Here is a 21,110-nt window from a genome sequence, read left to right as displayed (position 1 = left end):
GGCCGTGCGTGCAAGCTTGAGCAACGGCATGTTGTGGTACGTGGAGGACCCTGTCAATGGGGACGTATCGCACGCTTGAAGAATATTTGACGCGTTGCGGACAGATGCGTACACCTCCGAATCCCCCACATTTCTGCCTTGCCTTCTGCGCTCATCGCAGCCCGTCATCCCAAACATGAGCATCGAAGGTACTGACTCGTCCTCTGGAATCTCAGTAACATATTCACTGACTACCGCAGAACCCCTTTACTCCTCCCCTGGCGGAGACGACCGTCCCGTCATCGCGACTGCTGCGGAACATGAGCTGCGCGAAGCGTTGAAGAAAGTTGGCAGCGAAAACCTAGACGAGCTCGGTATCGCCACCGTCAAGTACCAGCTCGAGAAATGGGCGGCAGCGCAGAAGCAGGCGGACGCGGTATCGTACAATTTGGGCACCAAGTTCGGGGTCGACTTTGACAAGCTGAAGCTGGAGGGGCGGTTGGGGCGGAATCCGGAGAAGGATGCCGAGATCATCGTGGGGGCGGTGAGGGGGCCGGGGCATAAGAACCTGAAGGAGGTGTGGTCCTGGAAGAAGCTGCCGTACGCGGTGAGGTGCGCGGGCTTGGCGCGAAAAGACGAGGATGAGGATGACGAGGGCGAGAGTCGCGGCAAGAAGAAGGCACGCGTCGAAGGGGGCGACGACCTTGTGATTGACCTCGACGAATGGTATATTCAGCCGCTACTCCCTTGCGCGCAGCTCTAACGGCGAACACAGGATCCTACAAAACGAGATTTATCTTCGTAATCTGACTCGCAAAGCGAAGGTCGACAGTCCTGGCAAGGACTGGACTTACGGCTTGGTTAACGGGGACGATTTGTCCACCGTCTTGCCTACCAACGAACCAGTCAAGGTCAGAAGCGACACCGTGGGCCTGGAGATCCCTCGGCAACCCGTCAACGCGCTGCCGGGCTTCTCCTTCCTGGATCTCAAGCGCCGCGATACAGCCTTCGTCCAGCCAAACTCGGCAGCCGTACGCGAGCGCTGGGAGACCATGACCGGCGGCCTTTTCAAGGGCCTCGACTGGACGAACGTCTGCGTGGCCGGCGGCCTCATCCTCGGCGCTCTTCTGACCCCCGACATACCAAAAACTCGAGCTAAAAAGGTCCAACCACACACTCCCGAAGAATGGGCCTCCTCTGACATCGATGTCTACATCTATGGGCTGGGACCAGAAGCTGCAAACGCAAAGATCGCGCACATCGCAGATGTGGTGAAGCGCAACTTGCCAGAGGACGCGCCGTTCCTGCTTGTGCGCAACTCGCAGACGGTGACGTTGTACTCGAACTACCCGACGCGGAGGGTGCAAATTGTGCTCAAGCTAGTGGAGAGCCCGCGCGAGGTGCTGCTGAATTTTGATCTGGATATCTGCGCGGTGGCGTTCGATGGCACGGATGTGTGGATGCTGCCACGGTGTGTGCGGGCCATTGAGAGTAAGCTGACAGCCCGCATGCAGTGTCCTTGTCGCTGATGCGCTCATAGCTGGGACCATCGTCTTCACGATGGACCTCATCGAAGGTCATTATCTAGGCGACCGCAAGGCTTCGCGTGATAAAAGGTATACCCCCTGCCCGTACTCAGGTATCCCGTTCTGAAGCCAGACCAGAGTCTTCAAATACGCCAACAAAGGCTTCGGCTTCCGCATATTGCCCTCCTACCTCGCCGCCCTCTCCACCTACGCCAACAAAGAGGCTACCGCCGTCCACGCGCGCGGGGAGCGGCTCCTCCCGCCGCCATATAACCTTCAGGACATGGCTGACGCCGCGCGCCAGTGGACACGCGAGTGCCTCGACAACTACATCAAGGTGAAGTACGAGAACCGGCCGTTCCACTGGCCGAAGGGCAAGTACAAGCAGGTGGAGTCGAGCAAGCCGGTGTTCACGCACGCGATGCTGGAGAGTCGGGGGCAGCGGACGAGCGAGCCGCTAACGAGGAGCTGTTTGACGGGCTTTTCGTTGCTGATGCGGCATGTGGCGCTGTGGGAGGAGGAGGTGAAGGGGAAGGTTGTGTGAGTTGCTTTTGGGGGCTCGTTTGCCGTTTTGTTACAATGGCGCGAGCGGCTGACGAGGAGAGGCACGGTGCTGACGAGTTCACAGGATCAAGGAGGATCTTTGGGCGGCAGAGACGTATGGCGAGGGCCTTGCAATCGTCGCTTACGACGATACGCCTGCGTGAGTACTACGATGCCCGTCTCGTGCATTGGGATGCTGATACGTCTGTTCCGCAGCTACACATGGGACGAGAACTTTAAACTCGAGGACTTCAAGCAGGCCATCGACGAGTTCAACAAGAAAGAGAGCAAGAACTTCGGCATGCACCTCTACCAGTCGCGCAAAGGCGCTGTCCAGGCTGCGCGTATCACATACGCCGACAACGCGGATGCTCTGCTCGACGCCGAACATGACATCAGAATCCCGCTTTTCCTAGGTGCCAAGTTCAAGGAGTACGCGGAGCGGGTTATCGGGGAGGCCATCAAGGACAACGGGTTCCAGCTCGCCCATCCGGTCCTGCATCAAGTGGAAACGGAGCTGGAGCCACAGTTCGACGCGTACGGCATGCAGCCTGTGCTCTGGCAGCTCGACCGGGTGCTGAACTGGCAGATGGTGGACCGGAGGATTGATGAGTGGGTCTTTTTTGTCGGATACGAACAGTGCTGGTTTATTAATCCACCTATCCCTTCATAGAGTCCGTGAAGCCCTATGGGCATACCACCGCGGCCTGGAGCGCTTGGGGCAGGCAGACGAAACGCTGGGGCAGATGATGCAGACGAACCTGTCGCGGCGCGCTATCAGGACGTCCGTGCCCGACGAGATGGGCTCGTTCGTGCGCTGGGTGGGGAGGAAACCGCATGAGACGAGGCCGTTCATCAATGCGCACTTCGTCTACCAAGAGGAGGGCGTGAGGGACAGCGATTACGAAGAACGTGCGGACGACGATGAGGACGAGTGGTAGGTGGGTAACCTCACGTGGACTGGCGAGGGCATGCGCGATTTCTTGTTTGCTGCCGAGGAGTTGCACCTCGTAGATCTTGTACATTCGGACCTTACTCTACATGCTGCTTGGTAGTATAGTCCAAAGTAGAGACGAGCAGCTATCTGCTTCATTCTGTCCTTGAGCTCACTGTATCATCAGCCTCATAAAGCTGATGATTGAGACCTTGCGCTCGTATTTTGGCACGGACGACATCCATTCTATGTGTACTGCTACAGAAACTCTATGCCGCATAAGTGACCAGAAAGGAAGTCACACGAAATGAATGAAGGGAACGGCTGGCTTGCTCTCCTGGGCAAGGGGCTTGGCATATGTCTGCGATGGGCAGGAACTACCTGAAGCAGGTGGAGGATGCTTCTCGACGAGCTTCCTCGAGGCGCCGACGACTTCCTCAGGACGCCCGACAAGCCGATAGTTTTCTCCGAACTACACAGGGCGTGAGTGCTCCGGCCGCAACCACGGCGATATAGATTATAAATGTGAAGAAAGCGCATACATAACACGAACGATCGAAAGCGAGTGTGCAGCTGTCTAGCGCTGCGTGGGCGATGTCCCTACGCTGGCTGAGGTCCGGGTAGGGTATACCACAGGGCCGGTGAGGCACAGCGCAGGGACTATGAAGTACAGCGCATAGACGGTGGAATACAGTGCTGGTCCGATAGGTCCGGGTAGGGTAACAGGGCAGGGGGGACGACGGGGCTATGCGTAGCGAGGCGAACTCGAGCTCGACGCCGTCTGTCAAGCAAAGGCGTCAGCAAGACCAAGCATACCGGATCCAGCCATCTGAGTCATCGTACCTAGAATCTAGTATCGGTGCAGCAGGCGATCTGCGCCTCCCTCGCGCGCGCCGGCGCCCCCCTCCTCATGGCCTCACGCCGATCCCACGGAGCTTGTGGTCAATCTGTATGATCTTCGCCTCGACCTGCGCGATGCGCTCGAGCTTCGCGTCGTGCAGCTCCTTCAGCATGCGCGTCTGCTCCTCCTTCAGCCGCTTGAACTCGGAGTCGAGCTCGTGGTGCCACGGGTAGAGAACCGTCGTCTGGAAACAGAGGGCGGCGGTGGCGATCGTGAAGTTCAGGTAGGGCAGCAGTTTGTGGGCGGTAGGTCCGAGAGGCATGATGGATGGCTGGTGGTAGGGTGGATGGGTGTGCTGTCGGTGAACTCTGACGAGGGGCGAGGAGGAGCGGCGAACGCGCAGACGCTGCGGGCGACGACGGGAGGGAGGGGGACGATGGGAGTTGACGGAAAGAAGTGGTAAATAAACACGGGGACCGGGTCTCAAAAGGGAGCGTGAATTTGTAGAGAGCGACAAGACGAGGCGGTCCGCCAGCGTCAGCCATTCAGATTATGCAATCTAATCTAATCTATCGCGTGATGAACCATGTGTCTCGCCGGGTTTTCCCGAAGTTCAACTTGGCGGCTCGCCGACAGACGCGCGTATTCTAGGAAATGCATTGAAGGCCTGTAGCATAGCCCGATCAAGTGTCCTTGGGCCGCAGAGGCCCAGAGGTACAGGGAAAAACAACTAGATCATTACTGATTCTGACGGGCCCAGGACCCTATGTGGGAAACAATCAAGCGGTGCCGAAGGGCACATGAACATGATGAAAGCAGTTCCCATGCTGGGTTCGGCAGAAAAGCGCTCTGTTCCGAGATTGCAACGGTGCAGTACTGCTTCACTATGTAGCGCTCTGAGAGCGCTGTCAAAGCTACAGCGACGTGCAATGTATGAATGAGGCATATTAGCCTTGCAGCATGGACTACATGCTGGATTCGTCGTAAAGGTCGTCTGTATGTTTCCAAAGCCGGTCTTTCACCAGTGCCCATGATCTTTCCGCGCGATCAGTGAATGAAGGGCCACGTTCTGCAAGGAGCATGTCTTCGATCGCAAAGAGATCGCGCACGCAGCTGTAGGCTGCTGGCCTAACACACATCCTCAAGGTCATTCTCGCGCCCCTCTTCGTGCGGTAGTAGCTCTGAGAACGCCAGTCGAGATTGCGTGAGGCTTCGCGCGCAGTAATCAACACGGTCCATTGCCCAAAACGCATTCCACGCCCTGGCCATGATCCCTCATGTCTCCGAGCGCCGGTCCTGTTTCCTCATCAGCACGTCCTATGTCCATGAAAGCACGCCCTCGGTCTCCTATAGCACGATCTTTATCTCGCAAAGCACGTCCTGTGTTACTATCCAGAACGGCCTGTATTCCTATCCAGAGCGTCCCGTGTTTCCATCGGGAACGTCCTCTGAACCCATCCAGCACGCCCTGTATCTAGCACTTGATCGTCTCCAGCGTCTTCACCCACTCTACCACCTTCGGATGCACCCGGACCTTGTTCTCGTCAAAATTGAGCACCTGCAGCCCGTCGAGCGATGTCGCACGCGATAGCGCGACATACGCTTGTCCTAGTGAGGCGTTAGTATTGCTCTTTTGAACGACCGGGATGAAGGTTTTATCGACCGGAAGGAGAGGCATGTCGACGGCCATGGAAGTCATGTCGAGAGTGAAGAGTTTGTCGTCGACGGTTATGAAAACTCACCCTTCTCGAACACCTTCCCCAAATCCACCTTGACACGCGGCAACGTCTGCCCCTGCGACTTGTGTATGCTCATAGCCCAGGCCAGAATCAGAGGTAGCTGTATGAACGCGTCATTAACACACCACCCTTGCTCAAACCCCGCGCATGGCAAGCACCCTCGCATGGGCCATGTCAAGCAAAACCCACGCACCTGCGTTCTGCTCGCCTGAATCTCCCCATTCGGCAGTTCGACCTTGAACGTGTCCGGCATGACCAGCATCTCCCGCGTCCCATGCGGCGTGATGAACTCCACGACAGGGTAGCGCTTGCTAGGTACGCCAGCAGTTTGTTTCACCCCAGCTGTATGCCTGTTAGCGCCCCCAGTCGATTGCTTTCTAAAAGCACCCTCACCTTGTTGTTGTTTCTTCTGCATACCCGCTCTTGCGTCCTTCGGATCGTCACTGGTCATATCGCCCGAGTACGTCGCCGGGTCCTCGAAGCGGATGACGCGGCCCATGCTACCGTTCACCAGCGTCTCATCGTAGTTCTTGATGAGCATGACCTGAGCCGTCTCCCGCAGCACAACATCGCGCGGACACATAAAGTTGTTGAGCAATTTCTCGCGCTGGTCGCCCTGTGCGGTGCCGCCCTCGACGGCGCGGAACGTCAAGGGCTCAGACCGGAGCTGGTTCATGCGCCGCCGGTTCGCCATGTCTACGTCTTCTCGGCGGGGGAATCTGATGTTGGTCAGCTCGCGCATTCCTCCTGAAGATGGCCAAACATACAATTCCGTTGCATCGACACCATCCTCGTACGTTACAGGACGCGACAGCGACTTGAACCTGGCGATTGAATGACTTGATAGACGACCGAAACGCATCTCGTTGAGCATGTCGACGAACTCTGTACTGAGTTAGCGTCTGCCTGAAGGGTTGATATATATGGGTACCCTGATCAGTCTGTCGGAAAACCTTGGTGAGGTTGAAGGTGCGCTTGATGGTCTGCTTCCAGAGCGTCGCTTCAAACGCAAACTTCGGCGTTCCAGCCTTAGAGACAGGCGGCAGTTGGAAGAAGTCTCCAGTCACGATGACCTTCGAGAACGTCAGCCTGAGACAAGAGCAAGGACCGGTAATTGCATACCTGGATACCACCAAATGGCTCTGCGCGCTTCCGTAGTAGCTGCCCTATGCGGGCAAGCTTATCGAAGAGGTCACCATCGACCATAGATACTAACATTCGTCAGCATATAGCCAGGTGGATGTAGCACATATACGTACTTTCATCAATGATCAAGACCTTTGTCCTCAGCCAGCGGGTCATGGCTTTCTTGTTCTTCCTTATCTTCGTGGCAAGGTCTTCGGCGGACTCTATGCCCAGTCCAATGCCTCCGAACGAGTGAATGGTAACACCACCGATGTTGCACGCGGCAATGCCTAATTCGCGCATACATGAGCAGATTGTCAGGGTAAAAAGTGGGGTTAACGCACCAGTAGACGCAGTGATAGCTACGGCGTCCGGGATCTTCGAGTACTTCTTCCTCAACGACTTGATGATCTCGCGCAGCAAGACAGACTTTCCGGTACCTGTATCGCTGTCAGTCGAGTATACGCTTGTATATGCGCAGGAAAACGCACCAGCACTACCAGTATAGAAGACACTGTTGCCCTCCTCCACCAGTCTCAGGATCTGGGTCTGCTCATCGCTGAGGAAGACGCCAGCAAGAGCCTTCTTCGACGATCCTGCTGTCGAGGGACCATTGATGCTACGCACACCCGTCGACGTCTTCGCATTTGAGAGCGACTTTGCAGCGTCTTGCCTCCACTGCGATGGCAATTGTCGCGGCTTCTTCGCCGCCGGTGCATCCTCTATCTCAGTGGCGCTCGGGCGCTTGCTGAGATTCGTCGCGCTCGGATCCGCATGAAGAGGAGCCGGCTGCGCATTCCGTCGATCGTCCTGCGACGCTCTCCCACTAAGCGCCTCCTCGATATCCCTCAGCCTCTTCGCGCGCTGCTCGTCCTTCGTGAGAGTCTTGGCTGCGGGAGCTGCCTGCGGCGGTGGCCAGTTGATCGCGCTATCCTGGGTACCCTGCGACCCTGACGAGGATGAGAATTCGCGCTTGAGCGTTCGGAGGCCTGATTGTGCTGTTTTCGACATGGCTGGAGGCGCCGGGGACGACGATGAGGACAAGAGCAAGACGTGTTTCTGCATCCGCGTCCAAACGAAACTAATTTTCTCACGCAACGCGGTCACGAGGGTCGCGAATTCCACGTGCGACTTCAACTGCGAACAATGACATGACTTCTAATTCTACGGGGACTTGCTGCAGCCATCCATTCGTTCAGACGCAGTGTGATAGGTCGTCAGGTCATTAGTATATGAGGTGGGGGGTGAGTATTATAGACTAGTAGATGTACTTTTATAAATAAGCACGCGCGCTCCGCCTCGCCATCTGGGATCACTGGTCAGTTGGACCATGCAAAGAACAGAGCGTCGACTCACCTCGATAATCTTCCAGCCGCCAGTGAGTTCGTTGTCGAGTTCTTCCGGCACCCGAGTGATGGCCGCAGCGTACATGCACTGCTCGACTTTATCCTCGGCACCGACGGCGACCTCGCCGGTCTTGATATTACGGAAGAGCAGGACCTCCTGGGTGGCGAACTGGACGAGGTATACGGGGATGTCGTTGTCCAGGATCTTGCCATCGGAGATCTAGTCACGAGGTCAGAAGGGGCTGTCAAGGAGGTCGGATCGTTCACTCACGTCGACTTGCCGGATGTCAAGCACCTTGCTCTCGCTGACCAGACCCTGCTTCAGGTAGTGCTCCATGGTCGCCCACAAGACATTGTAGGTAGCCTCAGAGCACCAGTCCTTCAGCGCCTTCTGATCCGCGGACAAGTAGGCGTCAACGACCTCCGGTACGATATACTCCCGCAACTCCCGCTCGAATTGCTCGCGGTCGAAAGTAGGGTCTATCGCCTTCATCATCCGCAACACCTGAGCCTGCTCCGTCTCCTCGAACCATGAGCCAATGGTGCTGGTGACTGAGCGCATCGTCGAGACCACTGGGTTCTCCGACTCGTCGTACGCCTGGCGCATGGAGACGAACGAGCGCAGGACAGGGTTCTCCTCCTTCAACCGGTTCCAACGCTCTTGCCGCGGCGAGTCCTTATGCAAGACAAGGGCCTCGCCAGCTTCCGGGTTCTCGGTGACGCGCTTGACGCCTGCACGAGTCAAGCCAGCCTTCTCCAGGCGCTTTTTCCTGCGTAGGCGGCGCGCCTCCTTCTCCTCGAAGCCGGCATGCTTAGCGCTACCACTGTCGTCTAAAGCGTCAACAAGAGTCTCAGCAAAAGTCTTGTAAGCGGCGGTGTTGCGAATGGGTTCGGTAGACTTCTCTATGGTGGAAGAGACGGCGGCAGACGCGCGGGAGATCTGGGGAGGGGATGAGCAACAGCGCCTACTGCACAATGCTTGCACGTACCGCACGCATGACTTCGCTCTCCTCCATGGACTTGAGCGCCTCTCCGACAGCATCACCGACGCTGACGCCAGTCTTCTTGAGCGCATCGGCAGCAGCCCGTAATCGAGGATTCTCCTTGATACTAGTTGTCAACTGCAAACGGTCCAGTCAGCATCCCAAGCGTGCCCAATCACCACCACACAGCGCACCCTTGCCCTCTCATACGCATCCCTCGCCCGCTTCATAGCTTCCGAGTCCTGGAACTTGTCCACGTCTCCCTGCAGCTGCTTCACATTGTCCTGCAGCTCCCGGTTCTTCCGCAGCTCATCCTTCAGCACGTCCACAAACGTCTGGAAGGGGGACTTGGGCGCCTCGTCCCGCCGACTAGAGGACGAGTGAAAGGCCGCGCGGGAGGACGAGTGGAAACCGGAGGAGCTCGGCGCAGCGACTGCTGCTGACCGCGCGGGCCTGGCGCGCGCAGTGGTAGCGACTCGGCGCCCGCTCCGGAGAGCGCTGCGCGCAGCGACGGCCTGAAGGTTGCGGGGCAGCATGGTGGCGAGAAGTAAGGAATGGCGCGCTGACGACTTCGGAACTGCAGCGAATTCACTCGCATTCGCCGGTGATCGAGCTTTGGCCTTGTTTGCGACTTACATAGGGAGTTCCCACGGTCAGTTAGCGCGGTTCTCTAAATACCATTCCTTTTGACCTGGAATAGAGTGCAGGATATGTGAACAGATCCGGAATAACATCACCAGTCTCGTCCAAAGGACAGATCACAGCTGAAGACGAGATCTGACTGTCATGAAGTGCGCGGCTTGGTGGGTCCAAAGGCCCGCAGGTGCTGGCAGCACAATGTCCGAGGCGCTTGGCTCTTTGGTCAGATAGAGATTCAGAGGAATCCTATCAATATATAGTGCACTGGATCCTCTCTTAATTCTGTCTAATGCGTTGGGGTTACTGCAGAAAGGTCACGCTGAAGGATCACGGGACGTGTTCAACTTTCGGCAAAAACCGACCAACTTCGGACTTAGGAAACCCGTACTCCCTTGCCGGGCTATACCTCATGGTTGCTGCAGATAGTCACCTGGCTCTCTATCGATTACATCACTCCAAATTCTACCTGCAGAATACAGAATTCAAGTCACGGCCTTACGCTGCCGAACATGCAGACGCGGACTTCGGCGCTTGGCCGTTGAGCGACCTACTCCCTTCCTGAGCCCTCAGAAGCACATGAGCGCTTTCAGCAAATTCTCCCATAGTAAGAGTGCTGTCGGTCTAGTTCGAAGACCTTCTTGCATCGATACAAGCATCGCACTCTAAATTACTCCCCCTTCAACGGCTTGCAACCTGGCATTTGTGGCAACGCCAACGCGAGCAGCACATTCGACCGCCCTCAGCAGCGTGTCGACTTCTACAACATGATCTTCGGTGCTCGTACCCACTTCATACTCTCACCACTACCACAGTTCAGACTTTATTCCGTCGACCGCGCCCTCCGTGCGGGCATGTACGCCGCCCAACGGAGACAAGCCTGCACAATCTCCGAGCTGAGACTGCCCCTTCCTTGGCCTTCGCATTCTACGGCGCGCAAAGTCCGTCTGTCAGTGATCAGTATAGCAGTGATGTTCCTGTATGTTTTTGAAACCCGGAGGATATCGCTGGGATCTCGGAGGTTCGCATTGGAAGACCGGAATTTGTGAAGATCTGATAGACGCAGCATGATGTGAACGCGCACGGAGATAGCCAGCGACCACACCGAGCAGGCGATCGAATGCCGAGTTGACCAGAGATGGAAGGGAAGTCCCATTATGGCCGTGGAAAGAGGGAGCCCACCGACTCAGTCCACACCACTTTCCTCTCTGACCTCGCAACCTCGAAGAGTGATGACGTCCTGATATCCATTATACAAGTGTAGAAGTGTAGTAAGTTACAAAGCGCTCTAAGTCATGCATAGTACCTATCGTGAAGGGGGCGTACTTTTGAGCGCCGGCCAGCGCAAAGGCTCACGCATATGCGCTCAAGCCCTCGCAAACGGCGGCTTATCCTGCCGCCAACTCGCCCAGGTCTCCTCCGTCGCGACCGATATCCGCTGCTGGATGCTCTTAATGCTATCGAGCGCAGGTCGTACATCAAGGGAGAACACGGGCGAGCCGTCGGGCTCGGGCGGCGCGGAGTAATAGTCGATCACGTAGCGGACCTCCTCGCCGGTCTTGGGGCGGCGGACGATCCAGTCGTGGCGGTCGAAGGGGGGTTCGGTGCTGGGAGGGGTGGGAGGTGAGTATGATGATTGAGTAAGGATGGGATGGGATAGGGAGAAGGAAGAGGATGAAGGGGGAAAGGAAGGGGGAGAGAATGAGGACAACGAAGGGAAGGGGAAGAGACGTACTTGAAGCGCATGGGAAGTAACCACCCGGCAAACATCCATAAGCGCGCCTTTGGTGACATCTGCCCCGGCTTGCCGGTAAATCGCGCAAGTTGGACCTCATCGTCGCTGAGTAGCAGATTCAGCGCCTGAACACTCTCAAGAGCCGCACCCACTCACCCATTCGCCCGCTTCTCCCACTTCAGTACCTCCTCCCACGCCGCCTCGTTCAAGAAATTGTGGATATGCACCATCGTCTCCACATGCTCCTCTGGCGTCTCCCACCCCTTCCTCACCAGCGCATTATAGAACTGCTGCGGCGACGGGTACTCCCACGTCTCCGCCTGGTCCCTCGGGATCGTCGACTGCGTGCGCTCGGTCGGTAACGCCACCGCCTGCGCGGGCGCGGGCGCCTGCGAGAGGCTCGGCATGTTGTTCAGCGGATTCACCGAGTCGTGGTCAATCGGGCACTTCGCAGGCGCGTCCGCTGCTGGAGCCTTCTTCGCGGGGAGCGCGCTGTGGTCGATCGGGCAGCCGCCGGCTTTAGCAGCCTTCATGGCTTCGTGGTCGATGGGGCAGGCGCCCGCGGAGGTGGAAGCGGCGGGGGCGCTGGGGGAGGACGCTGACTGGCCCATAGCGAATCAGGTGCGAGGGATTGCGTGGGGGAGGATGGAAGAGTGCGAGGGGAACGTCTGCGGCGGCGAGCACCGCGGGCAGCCCCGGGCCGAAAACTGAACGTCGCACGTGATCGGTACTTCCCGGGCTCGCAAGTGTTACTCAGCGCCGTCGTCCTCTTCTGCGCCCATCGTCGACGCTACGCTGCTTTGTTTGAGCCTTCGTGCTGCAATGAACGTCAATGAACACGAAGAGTGCCTGCAAGATCTACTTCAGTCTGGCCTACCCCAGCGGATCAGGCTAGCCAAGGGGCATAATGAAGGCCAGGCTACCGACTCATCTCAACTGTCAAGATCCTGCTCCTTCCATATGCGCGTCAACCCACATTCCCTTGGGCCCTCAAGCTAGCCAAAAAGCTGTCCTGACTCGTATCGCGTCCGGGTCTTGCGAGAGATGGTACGATGGGGGCAAGGTCCGGCGAGCGCGCAGGGTATTCTGGGGGGACAGGCCCAAGATATTCTGGGCCCGACGGGAGCTTTCTGAGGGCCGATACGGCCGAAGCAGTACGTCGCATTATTGTTACCATACATAGAAATTCTTCTCGAAGACGCTTTCAGTGACGCTCTCTTCGCGTAGATTTGCCTCCCGTGCCGTGCTTCTGCGATGTCTTTCCCCGTCGCGGTGAGAACGGAAGATCGGTGCACGAATGTTCGCGACGCTCAACTTCCTTCGTGTCGCATTCCACTTCGATCGCGGTGCCTCGGGGATTTTTCTGGTAACACGTGTTATCGTGTGTTTCTCTCCCCGGGGGGAACGGCTGCCGACCCCGCAATCTCCGCCAAGGCACCTGGGCGCGATCGCTGGAGAAAAATACGAATTTACCCCCTTGGCCAGGCTGGCGCCCCAGCCGCGCCTAGCGACGACGACCAATGCTTGGTGGGCGGGAGGGGCGCGGTGGGCGTACCCGCGGCGGTAAGCATCAGCGCCTTGATGCACCCAGGCCAGTCATGATGGCGCCTGCGTGCGCGAATCTGGTTGGAACACCGCTGCGCGCGACCTGGGAAGCAGCCGCATTCAAACGTCTGTCAGCCGCAATCGATGAGCGCGCCTCATTCAGCGCAGACTGAGCCGCAGAATGGCCGCATATACGACCTTGGTGCGCCGCAAGCGCGGTTTCTTTCCAAGCAGCTTGTGCCCGGCGAGCGACAGGGCGGCTGTGGGGCGGGACCACGGGGGCGGGGGCGTAACATGTGGACGGCCAGGTACGCATCGCTCGCTGATCGGGCACGCTTCCTTCATTTCCAACGTTCATTCCGCAGATCGTGCGGGTCTGACCTCTTTCGGAACAACCACGCGCTGAGTCTGTTTTGACAGCCTAGATGCTCACGCGCGCCCTTGAGCAGCGCCTCCAGCTCGGAGACCATCTGGGCGTACGCCAGCGGTGAATGGGATGGTTCCTCTTGGTTTCCGAATTTTTCTGCGGGTCATACAGTCGCAAAGGTACGCGGATGAAACGAGCCTGAACTGTTCCCCCCGCAATCAGGACGGAGACGCGGAGCAGGGTTGGACGAGCGGCAGGCAAGGACGTCTCGCGCGATTGGACGGTGGGTTCGGGGGCAATTGCGGCGATACGGGGATTCCCCCCGGGGGACTGCACCCGCGCTTGGGGGAGGAGGATGGGCTGTGGCGAAAATCGGCCAAGATTGGGCGCGGGGCGCGGAGGCGGGTCCAGCAGCGACTCGTCGCCTCTCGCTCTGCTGGGGGCGGCCCCTGTGTCTGACAGGGCGCGCATGGGTGCATGTGGGGAGGGGAGCGGGATCGTCTTGCGAAAGGGTCCGCCGCGCGCACCGCGTGGTGTGCGCTCCCGCTTGGCTGGCCGGCGGCGCCCTATTGGGCGCGGATGTTGCGAGTTTGCAAGTCCGTCGGCCGGTTATGGCAAGAATTGAAGGGCCGTCCGGGGCCAGGTCGATCGGGTGGCAAGGGGGCGGGGGCGACGGGCGTATGGGCGCGCGGGGCGAATTGGATATGTGCGACAACTGCAGCCATCTTGACTGTTTGCTTCTGTTGATGGGCCTGTAGCGCTCCTCGGATCCGGCTTGGACGCGCGCCCCGTATAAATACCCGCACACGAAGCCATCCTTCTCCGCACTCCCCGCACCTTCTCTCCCACCTCCACCTCCTCCCCCACACTCAGCATCCACATCTCCTCCAATGGCTGGCGGTCCCGCAGCTTCAGGCGGTGGTGTTGGCGCCAACGCACCAGCAAAGGTCAGCTCGTCGCCGTTCGTCGCCGTCGCCGTCGCTAACGTCCCCCCAGAGCAAGTTCGCTGGTGTTGTCATTGCATCCTTTGCCGCTTTCGGTGGTATCCTCTTCGGCTATGACACCGGTGTCATCAGCGGTACGTAGCCACCTCCTCGTCGCTCGCGGTCCACTCACGCTCCCCCAGGTATCAAGGAGATGAACGTCTGGCTGCAGACGTTCGGCGACATAACCAAGGACGACGGCTCTCCGGGCCTATCCTCCAAGCGTGAATCGCTCGTCGTCTCCATCCTCTCCGCCGGTACCTTCTTCGGTGCACTCCTTGGTGCACCCGTTGCCGACTACATCGGTATGTGATCTTCTCTGGTACATGCCTGTCAGACTAACTCCCGCTAGGCCGCAAATGGGGTACGGTCTTGTCCTGCCTGGTCTTCTGTATCGGTGTCGCAATGCAAACCGGCTCTACCTCCATCGCGCTATACATCGTCGGTCGTGTCTTCGCCGGTCTCGGTGTCGGTCTCGTCTCCACCCTCGTCCCCATGTACCAGTCCGAGTGTGCACCGAAATGGATTCGCGGTGCCGTCGTCTCTGGCTACCAGTGGACAATCACCATCGGTCTCCTCCTCGCGTGAGTAACCCATTCCCTCCATAACGCCGCATCAGCTGACGGTGTTTCAGTGCCATCGTGAACAACGCCACCAAGAACCGCGACGACGCGAGCTCATGGCGCATTCCCACCGCCATTCAGTTTGTCTGGGCTGCCGTCCTCGCTGGTGGCATGTGCCTGCTCCCTGAATCCCCTCGCTGGCTCGTCAAGCGCGGCAAGGACGAGGCTGCCTCCGGTGCCATGGCCCGCCTGCTCGGCTATGAGAAGGGCGCACCCGAGGTCGAACTCGAGCTCGACGACATCCGTGTCGCCCTCGAGGAGGAGCGCGCCCTCGGCGAGTCCTCCTACTTCGACTGCTTCCGCATGGGCTCCAAGAAGATCCTCCTCCGCACCATGACTGGCATCCTCATCCAGATGTGGCAGCAGCTCACGGGCATCAACTTCATTTTCTACTACGGCACGACCTTCTTCAAGAACTCTGGCATCTCGAACGCGTTCATCATCACCGTCATCACCAATGTCGTTAACGTCGTGATGACCCTCCCGGGCATCTACCTCATTGAGAAGGCTGGCCGTCGCTCGTTGCTTATCTGGGGTGCCGTCGTGATGACCACCTGCGAGTACCTCGGTATGTGAATTCTCCCAAATCGTCTCTCGCTGGCGCTGACCTCTATGCAGTTGCCATTATCGGTGTCACCATCTCCGTTGACAACTCGTCCGGCCAAAAGGCGCTCATCGCGCTCGTCTGCATCTACATTGCCGCCTTCGCCGCGACATGGGGCCCCATCGCGTGGGTCATCACCGGCGAGATCTTCCCCCTCCAGATCCGCGCCAAGGCGATGTCGCTTTCCGTCGCGTCCAACTGGCTCTGGAACTGGGCCATCGGCTACGCGACGCCCTACCTCGTCAACAACGAGCCAGGCAGCGCTGGCCTCGAGGCCAAGGTGTTCTTCATCTGGGGCTCCTGCTGCTTGTGCTGCGTCCTCTTCACGCTCGCCTTCATTCCGGAGACCAAGGGGTGCGTTCGCTTTTCTCCAGAGTGCTGCGAGGCGCATATAGCTGACCATTTCTCCTAGTCTCTCCCTTGAGCAGGTCGACCTTCTCTACGAGAACACGGTCCCGTACCGCGCCGGCCCCTACCGCCGCCACCTCCTCGAGGACGACGTGCACGCCGCGAACGAGATCCGCGCGCACGAGAAGAACCACGGCCACGCAGAGCACAAGGAGGACATCGAGAAGGCGTCCACCTAGGCTCGCGCACGATACCCGACGCTCTCCTCCCTTCTGACGACCTTCGGCGGTGTCATCGCTACGTCCTCTTTCATGCGACGCTGCTGTATGCGCGCCACGAAACTCACTACTCTTATTTGCACGTTTATTCACGATTGATAGGTCATTGTAATACTTTTGGGACAATGCTCTTTGTACTTTGGTAGCTGCCGCACTCACATAACATACTCATTGAAGCTTCGCTCTGCGTGTGATCTTTCTGAACTCTCGGAGCGAATTTCTGGACGAGTTTGGGGGCCCGCGAAAGTGAGTTTCATTGCTAGGTTGGCCTGGATGAGTTGAGCGAAGTCGTCCATTGCTCGAGCGAGCCTCGTCTGCTTAGAGTTGGCTTCGCAATTCTCAAGTTGAATTTGCATATGCGGGGTTGGCTTCGCCTTGTCATGAGTCCGAGTCCTTTTCCGCACTTTTGGGTTTCGTTTTCGCCCTGTGACGGTCCAGATCAGGCTTCCCAAGCTCACTGACTTGTTCCTCTCCTTGGCAGTGGCGCGGAAGAACTGAATGGATGAGGCCGATGAGACGGGCATTGGTGGAACGGTTGAGTTCCTGCTTGCGAGGGACAAGCGCCTTGAGAAGTCCCTGCAGACTTGCGATGTGGACCGGTCGCACTCGAGGTCGTACTAGCGCCTCGGTGCCTCGCCATTCAGTCGTTTTACAAGCCTTCGCATCGTGGCCGCCCTCAACAGGTGCCACCTTAGACGCACACCGACGTGATCATTTGTGGCACCCCGCTGATACAGCGCCCAGCGCGATGGCACTAGGCCTGCTGTACTACTGACTCCAGGCGCGCCTCATTCAAGGGTGCGTAGCTTACCCCGGGGCAGCTTGGAGGCAGGATCGAGGCGGAGTGGGTTTCACCCCACGGTGTGGCGCGGAGTTCATCGTTGAGCACGGCATGATCCCGAGAACGCTGTCGGTACCTATACAGTCCAATCCCGTATCCCATATCCCATGCTCATGTTCATGACGTGTCGAACGCGGTATCAATACAAGTACTTTCATCAACACGGTATGCCAGCACCCATCAACAGCTCCTCGCGTTGCTGTAGCATTTGCAGTGATCGAAGGACTGATATAGACGCCCGCCCTCGAGATCAGGCGTAACATTACCTTCGTGTACTAGCGCGTCGTAAGCAGTGATCCGTCCATATATCCTCATCCGTCCAACCTCCCTCGAACACTCCCCTATAGATCCGTTTACAGACGCCGAAGACAGCTCAATGATCACAAGAGCAGCTCGACGAACTCGCAAAGCTCCTGCGCTGTACGTCGTCCATCCCTTGCCCGCTGTACATCGACCATCCCTTGCCGCTGTACATCGACCGTACCGAGCCACTGTATCACGCAGAGATTGCGGTCAGGTCCGCGACGGGCCCTCGGTAGGCTTGATTGTAGATATGAACTCTTCCTCGTGAGTCGCCGCTGTAGATAGCGTTAGTTCACGATAGCGGAGAGCCTGAAGCGACGGGAGGTGATGGCGGGGTGGTATAGGACAATTGATGGAGGACCGATGGTCGGGAATTGATATTGCCACAAAATGTGAAGAAACGAAGACGTACACCATGAGCGTATGTTCCTTTGTACCCCTTTTACCCAGCGAGAACGCGGTGATGTCTGCGTCAACTTCGGCTATGATGGTGCCATTTCTCTGCGGGTCGTCTTCGGACGAGATCGATGGGTCCCAGAGGCGCACGCAACCTATATTCGGACACGTGAGTGGGCAATGCCTCGGCTGTATAGATCTCGACACGACACCCACCGTCTGCGCCTGCAGTAACGAGCCCCAGACGCTTGTGGGACACCCACTGCAGTTGCGTGACACCATGGAAGTATCCTTTCACATGTGGTGCGCGATCCCCTACATGCCTCAGCGTATGCAGAGGCCACCTCGTGTTACGCAAGTCGTAGATCAGCGCGACATTGTCCGACCGCGCCAGCGCCAAGAGATGCGAAGCGCCCGGGGCATAGCTCATGTCGTTCACGTCGTTCTCTAAGCCTTTACGCCAATTCACCGCGCCAAAATCGAAGGGAGGCAGCGCGATACGCTCTACGCTTCTCCTGCCTTTTTGCGGATTGCGGATATCGAGGATTTGTAAGATATGGCCCGTGGGACACCTAGCGGCGATGGCAAGACGGTCGCCTAGAGGTATGGTCAGTAGCGGCGAGTGAAGCACGAGTGGCAGCTCGCCTTCATCGCTGACAGCGAGCGCATCACCCGCACCGCTGTCGTGGGTCCCCGCAGTGATCAGTTCAAAGCGTCTGCCAGTCCGTACCTCGATGCCTTTATGGAAACCGATGGGCGGTGGCTCCCGGTCATCAGAAGGAATTGGAGGCTCGGTGGACGCGAAAATATAATCCTTCGATGGGCCCTTTCCCCACACAATGGCAGAGACCGCGTGACCCGAGCGTGGCTCAGCAATTTCATATGCGTCGATGAGTCCGGCGCTATCAAGGTCGATGATGTCCAAATGCCTGACCATGACTTAGCATTTGAGATATAACAGGCGAGGATGATACGTACTCGGTCCCCACAGCAAGTACATTGGATGTGCCGGGGCGGAACGAAAGAATCTGGGGGGGCTTTTCGTAATCCGAACCTGTGTACGCTCGAGGGTGGACAAATTGTACGATGGAATTGCCACTTACACAGTGTGTGGTGTTCGTAGTATTTGCTACGCCTCTTCCGTCGCCTGTCTTCTATCACGCTGAGGGGCGACTCTTGAGGCTCGTCGCCGGAATTCACGCCTTGCTCGCCCTGCTGCTCCTGTTGCTGCTGCAGTTGCACCTCCTGCACCTCCTGAACCTCTGGCTCCGCGTGAGACTGCCCATTCTCTTCGTCACCCGAAACTCTCTCCTCTTCGACGATCATCTCTTGCGGAGTGCTCTCCGTTGCTGCATCGGGGACTGCCTCTTCTTCCTCTTCATACGGCTCCCAACACACTACCTCATTATCGAATCCCGCGGATATGAGAACAGGAAGCGTGCTACTCCAGTCAATACTTGTGTTGTTGCAGGAAAGCGAAGTAACTTACCCTTCGTCGGAAGTGCCATGGTCATTAACGGGAATAAACGCGATGTCGGACACGGTATACTGCTTTGGTTCTGAGAACAAGGTCAGCTGCGATGGTTTAGATGATTCAATTCTTACGGTTCGTTTCTTGGAAGGAGAAGTGGCCGGGAAGCATGTCGTGCTCGTCGGGCATCACGCGAGGGAAGAACTGATTGCGCCGCAAGAAGACCAGAGATCCATTGCGGTCCTGATTGTACGCACTGATACCTGTCTCTGTGGTCCGCCCATGTTAGTGAGGCGAAGATCGTCCAACTAGTAATCTAAACCTACCTTCAACATTGTCTGGAAGACCGCCATCGACGAAACTGCAATAGGCTGCAAATTCGCCCTGTTGTATGATTTTGTTAATGTCTACATGCAATAGTCAGCGCGGAGAAGTTAGCAAACAAGATTGGCCTTACCGCCGGGAGCCTCGTGAAAAAACTCCGTCAGCCGTAAATCATCGAGCCCAAAGCGATCTGCGAAGCATTCTTTGGGAGGCTTCTTGCGACTGCGATTCCTAGCGATGGAGATAAAGTCCCAGTCGAAGGACTGCGTCTCGTAGCTCGGCATGCGCGGGTTCGTGACAATGTGCCGGAGAGCTTCTGCCGGCAGGAAATGCGACTCGTCCGTGCGTTCGTTGAAATCGGGGCCCCGGGATATATTGTATTGCTCCGGCGGATCACCTGCGGTGCGACGAGAAGACGTAGATGGTCGGGCGCGCTCCGCCTGAGGCATCGGTATCGGCGGCTGATGGGTTCATGAGGAGAGGAAAGACGACAATAATTTCTGCAGACAAACTTGATCGTCATCATTATCGCTGGTGTCGGCGACACAAATCGCCCCCCTTTGAGCCGAAGTTAAATCAGAGTCTCCGCGTTTTCTCTTCTAATCAACAATAAGATTAGGCGTTCATGTTGAACTATTGACATCCGCTGTACCTTGCCGGATCCCGCCTGCTGATCACGATTGTCGTAAAGAGTTGTTGGCAGGTTTCTCGGCCGCGAGGGGCCGGCCACTGGTTGACCCTGGCGCGACGTCGAGGGACTTCGACTCGGACGCTGTTTCTGTGGCGCGTGACGAGCAGATGCCTTGCTTACAGACGGAGGAGGCCTTGGCATCGGAATTGATCCCCCCTGCACGTTGTCAGTAACTCCCGGTCATCATATCGAGGAAGTCCACCTTACCCGAAGGGGCTCAGAAGATGCTGGTCTCTTCAAGTTTAATCTATTGTGACCGAGAGCAGTATTTCGAGAATCAGAGAGCATCACGATATCCGAATCGGAGTTTTCGTCGTCAGTAGGCGGAGGGCCCTGCCCAGGATTAGGCTACAAAACAGCTTTCAATATTGCTTGCAGCGTAGAAGTAGATTATACTAACCATCTCCACCGCTTGCAGATCCTCCTCGTCACTATCCGATATGACTATTGCATCATTTGGTGCTCGACCCGGATTCATCGCTCCGTCTGCCTGGCCTCTACGAGCAAAGCGCTTATGGTGTTCCCTAATCAAGTCTTGACGACGAAGCTCCTTCTCCGCAGATGTGAGATGGGTGAACTGGTCTGCTATGTGCAGCGCCTCGATATCGATGGCGGCGTCCTCTGTGCTACCGTCTGGAATTTCGTCGAGGTCGATGATGATAGGCACATTCGTCCGGTCATGCAGACTCATCCAAGCAGCGTCTGGTTGCGGTGTCGATGATTGCTGAGGGATTGAGGGGTAAAGATCGTCGCTGGTGATGTTGGGAAGCCAGGATCTCCCCTGTTTCGGCAGGGTTTGTCGCTCTCGTCCTCGCGGACGACGTTCGAAGTCGGTGCCAACTCATGAGCTCGTGGTAGCGGCCCGCGGTTTGCCGGCTCGGGCCATGCCGACATGTCTCCCACGCCCCTTACTTCCCGCCAGCACCTCTCTCGGCCTTGCGACACGGGC

The 21,110-nt window shown here is 57.5% G+C and overlaps 11 protein-coding genes across 11 annotated transcripts; 4 read left to right on the top strand and 7 right to left on the bottom strand.

Moving 5' to 3' along the window:
- The first annotated feature begins 9 nt into the window (after positions 1 to 9).
- SCHCODRAFT_02619033 (uncharacterized protein) lies at positions 10 to 3,238 on the top strand. Its single transcript, XM_050344913.1, has 9 exons — positions 10 to 36; positions 105 to 188; positions 240 to 705; positions 755 to 1,470; positions 1,520 to 1,595; positions 1,644 to 2,045; positions 2,134 to 2,208; positions 2,265 to 2,660; positions 2,722 to 3,238. The coding sequence occupies exons 2-9, from the start codon at positions 176 to 178 to the stop codon at positions 2,987 to 2,989; spliced, it is 2,412 nt and encodes an 803-aa protein (XP_050201163.1). The 5' UTR covers positions 10 to 36; positions 105 to 175; the 3' UTR covers positions 2,990 to 3,238.
- Positions 3,239 to 3,404: 166 nt separating this feature from the next.
- SCHCODRAFT_02619025 (uncharacterized protein) lies at positions 3,405 to 4,355 on the bottom strand. The gene is made up of 2 exons (XM_003032744.2): positions 3,826 to 4,355; positions 3,405 to 3,763 (listed from the first exon to the last, which is right to left on the bottom strand). The coding sequence occupies exon 1, from the start codon at positions 4,143 to 4,145 to the stop codon at positions 3,891 to 3,893; it is 255 nt and encodes an 84-aa protein (XP_003032790.1). The 5' UTR covers positions 4,146 to 4,355; the 3' UTR covers positions 3,405 to 3,763; positions 3,826 to 3,890.
- A 1,080-nt stretch (positions 4,356 to 5,435) lies between these two features.
- Positions 5,436 to 6,492, bottom strand: SCHCODRAFT_02227720 (uncharacterized protein). The gene is made up of 4 exons (XM_050342120.1): positions 6,330 to 6,492; positions 5,956 to 6,281; positions 5,756 to 5,904; positions 5,436 to 5,662 (listed from the first exon to the last, which is right to left on the bottom strand). The coding sequence occupies exons 1-4, from the start codon at positions 6,434 to 6,436 to the stop codon at positions 5,552 to 5,554; spliced, it is 693 nt and encodes a 230-aa protein (XP_050201162.1). The 5' UTR covers positions 6,437 to 6,492; the 3' UTR covers positions 5,436 to 5,551.
- A 48-nt stretch (positions 6,493 to 6,540) lies between these two features.
- Positions 6,541 to 6,720, top strand: SCHCODRAFT_01087954 (uncharacterized protein; the record flags this gene model as incomplete). The annotated part of the gene is made up of 1 exon (XM_050340999.1): positions 6,541 to 6,720. The coding sequence occupies one exon, from the start codon at positions 6,541 to 6,543 to the stop codon at positions 6,718 to 6,720; it is 180 nt and encodes a 59-aa protein (XP_050201161.1).
- A 303-nt stretch (positions 6,721 to 7,023) lies between these two features.
- SCHCODRAFT_02437974 (uncharacterized protein) lies at positions 7,024 to 7,401 on the bottom strand (the record flags this gene model as incomplete). The annotated part of the gene is made up of 2 exons (XM_050342529.1): positions 7,024 to 7,127; positions 7,179 to 7,401. Coding segments are annotated over 2 exons (327 nt in total), but the record flags the coding sequence as incomplete, so codon positions are not given.
- Positions 7,402 to 7,800: 399 nt separating this feature from the next.
- On the bottom strand, positions 7,801 to 9,586 carry SCHCODRAFT_02619020 (TIM44 subunit of mitochondria import inner membrane translocase). Its single transcript, XM_050344912.1, has 5 exons — positions 9,211 to 9,586; positions 9,023 to 9,154; positions 8,305 to 8,973; positions 8,044 to 8,253; positions 7,801 to 7,993 (listed from the first exon to the last, which is right to left on the bottom strand). The coding sequence occupies exons 1-5, from the start codon at positions 9,550 to 9,552 to the stop codon at positions 7,961 to 7,963; spliced, it is 1,386 nt and encodes a 461-aa protein (XP_050201159.1). The 5' UTR covers positions 9,553 to 9,586; the 3' UTR covers positions 7,801 to 7,960.
- Positions 9,587 to 10,880: 1,294 nt separating this feature from the next.
- On the bottom strand, positions 10,881 to 12,019 carry SCHCODRAFT_02619018 (cytochrome c and c1 heme-lyase). Its single transcript, XM_003032742.2, has 3 exons — positions 11,544 to 12,019; positions 11,388 to 11,492; positions 10,881 to 11,259 (listed from the first exon to the last, which is right to left on the bottom strand). The coding sequence occupies exons 1-3, from the start codon at positions 11,996 to 11,998 to the stop codon at positions 11,019 to 11,021; spliced, it is 801 nt and encodes a 266-aa protein (XP_003032788.2). The 5' UTR covers positions 11,999 to 12,019; the 3' UTR covers positions 10,881 to 11,018.
- Positions 12,020 to 12,146: 127 nt separating this feature from the next.
- On the top strand, positions 12,147 to 12,823 carry SCHCODRAFT_02227609 (uncharacterized protein). Its single transcript, XM_050342118.1, has one exon. It carries the CDS (start codon positions 12,295 to 12,297, stop codon positions 12,568 to 12,570), a length of 276 nt encoding a protein of 91 aa, XP_050201158.1. The 5' UTR covers positions 12,147 to 12,294; the 3' UTR covers positions 12,571 to 12,823.
- Positions 12,824 to 13,405: 582 nt separating this feature from the next.
- Positions 13,406 to 14,316, bottom strand: SCHCODRAFT_02227655 (uncharacterized protein). Its single transcript, XM_050342119.1, has 2 exons — positions 13,971 to 14,316; positions 13,406 to 13,915 (listed from the first exon to the last, which is right to left on the bottom strand). The coding sequence occupies exons 1-2, from the start codon at positions 14,022 to 14,024 to the stop codon at positions 13,463 to 13,465; spliced, it is 507 nt and encodes a 168-aa protein (XP_050201157.1). The 5' UTR covers positions 14,025 to 14,316; the 3' UTR covers positions 13,406 to 13,462.
- Positions 14,132 to 16,316, top strand: SCHCODRAFT_02619010 (general substrate transporter). The gene is made up of 7 exons (XM_003033316.2): positions 14,132 to 14,246; positions 14,296 to 14,377; positions 14,426 to 14,587; positions 14,635 to 14,866; positions 14,917 to 15,473; positions 15,524 to 15,863; positions 15,922 to 16,316. The coding sequence occupies exons 1-7, from the start codon at positions 14,190 to 14,192 to the stop codon at positions 16,094 to 16,096; spliced, it is 1,605 nt and encodes a 534-aa protein (XP_003033362.1). The 5' UTR covers positions 14,132 to 14,189; the 3' UTR covers positions 16,097 to 16,316.
- A 660-nt stretch (positions 16,317 to 16,976) lies between these two features.
- On the bottom strand, positions 16,977 to 20,997 carry SCHCODRAFT_02572699 (uncharacterized protein). The gene is made up of 13 exons (XM_003032741.3): positions 20,562 to 20,997; positions 20,369 to 20,509; positions 20,123 to 20,317; positions 19,983 to 20,069; positions 19,604 to 19,931; positions 19,473 to 19,553; positions 19,281 to 19,415; positions 19,165 to 19,234; positions 18,779 to 19,116; positions 18,654 to 18,729; positions 17,892 to 18,604; positions 17,692 to 17,830; positions 16,977 to 17,554 (listed from the first exon to the last, which is right to left on the bottom strand). The coding sequence occupies exons 1-13, from the start codon at positions 20,850 to 20,852 to the stop codon at positions 17,473 to 17,475; spliced, it is 2,676 nt and encodes an 891-aa protein (XP_003032787.1). The 5' UTR covers positions 20,853 to 20,997; the 3' UTR covers positions 16,977 to 17,472.
- Positions 20,998 to 21,110: the final 113 nt, after the last annotated feature.

Source organism: Schizophyllum commune (assembly GCF_000143185.2).
Source record: "Schizophyllum commune H4-8 unplaced genomic scaffold SCHCOscaffold_4, whole genome shotgun sequence".
NCBI classification, from domain to species: Eukaryota; Fungi; Basidiomycota; class Agaricomycetes; order Agaricales; family Schizophyllaceae; genus Schizophyllum; species Schizophyllum commune.
This window is presented reverse-complemented; position numbering and strand designations above follow the sequence as displayed.

Bases quoted from the DNA above. Each gene is read 5' to 3' on its own strand.
- SCHCODRAFT_02227609 (XM_050342118.1), top strand. From the start codon at position 12,295: ATGAAGGCCAGGCTACCGACTCATCTCAACTGTCAAGATCCTGCTCCT.
- SCHCODRAFT_02619025 (XM_003032744.2), bottom strand. From the start codon at position 4,145: ATGCCTCTCGGACCTACCGCCCACAAACTGCTGCCCTACCTGAACTTC.
- SCHCODRAFT_02619020 (XM_050344912.1), bottom strand. From the start codon at position 9,552: ATGCTGCCCCGCAACCTTCAGGCCGTCGCTGCGCGCAGCGCTCTCCGG. The intron at 8,974-9,022 runs GTACGTGCAAGC...TCCCCTCCCCAG, and splicing joins AGAGCGAAGTCATGCGTGCG to ATCTCCCGCGCGTCTGCCGC. The intron at 8,254-8,304 runs GTGAGTGAACGA...CCTCGTGACTAG, and splicing joins TTGACATCCGGCAAGTCGAC to ATCTCCGATGGCAAGATCCT.
- SCHCODRAFT_02619018 (XM_003032742.2), bottom strand. From the start codon at position 11,998: ATGGGCCAGTCAGCGTCCTCCCCCAGCGCCCCCGCCGCTTCCACCTCC. The intron at 11,493-11,543 runs GTGAGTGGGTGC...TCTGCTACTCAG, and splicing joins TGGGAGAAGCGGGCGAATGG to CGACGATGAGGTCCAACTTG. The intron at 11,260-11,387 runs GTACGTCTCTTC...CACCCCTCCCAG, and splicing joins TTACTTCCCATGCGCTTCAA to CACCGAACCCCCCTTCGACC.
- SCHCODRAFT_02572699 (XM_003032741.3), bottom strand. From the start codon at position 20,852: ATGAGTCTGCATGACCGGACGAATGTGCCTATCATCATCGACCTCGAC. The intron at 19,554-19,603 runs GTAAGGCCAATC...TATTGCATGTAG, and splicing joins TTTTCACGAGGCTCCCGGCG to ACATTAACAAAATCATACAA. The intron at 18,730-18,778 runs GTAAGTGGCAAT...GAGCGTACACAG, and splicing joins CTACGAACACCACACACTGT to GTTCGGATTACGAAAAGCCC.
- SCHCODRAFT_02227720 (XM_050342120.1), bottom strand. From the start codon at position 6,436: ATGCTCAACGAGATGCGTTTCGGTCGTCTATCAAGTCATTCAATCGCC. The intron at 5,905-5,955 runs GTGAGGGTGCTT...ACAGGCATACAG, and splicing joins GCAGAAGAAACAACAACAAG to CTGGGGTGAAACAAACTGCT. The intron at 5,663-5,755 runs GTGCGTGGGTTT...GCGTTCATACAG, and splicing joins TTCAGGCGAGCAGAACGCAG to CTACCTCTGATTCTGGCCTG.
- SCHCODRAFT_02619033 (XM_050344913.1), top strand. The intron at 1,471-1,519 runs GTAAGCTGACAG...ATGCGCTCATAG, and splicing joins GTGTGTGCGGGCCATTGAGA to CTGGGACCATCGTCTTCACG. The intron at 2,661-2,721 runs GTGGGTCTTTTT...ATCCCTTCATAG, and splicing joins GTGGACCGGAGGATTGATGA to AGTCCGTGAAGCCCTATGGG.
- SCHCODRAFT_02227655 (XM_050342119.1), bottom strand. From the start codon at position 14,024: ATGGCTGCAGTTGTCGCACATATCCAATTCGCCCCGCGCGCCCATACG. The intron at 13,916-13,970 runs GCCCCCGCCCCC...CCTTCAATTCTT, and splicing joins CGCGCGCCCATACGCCCGTC to GCCATAACCGGCCGACGGAC.
- SCHCODRAFT_02619010 (XM_003033316.2), top strand. From the start codon at position 14,190: ATGGCTGGCGGTCCCGCAGCTTCAGGCGGTGGTGTTGGCGCCAACGCA. The intron at 14,247-14,295 runs GTCAGCTCGTCG...ACGTCCCCCCAG, and splicing joins GCGCCAACGCACCAGCAAAG to AGCAAGTTCGCTGGTGTTGT. The intron at 15,474-15,523 runs GTATGTGAATTC...ACCTCTATGCAG, and splicing joins GACCACCTGCGAGTACCTCG to TTGCCATTATCGGTGTCACC.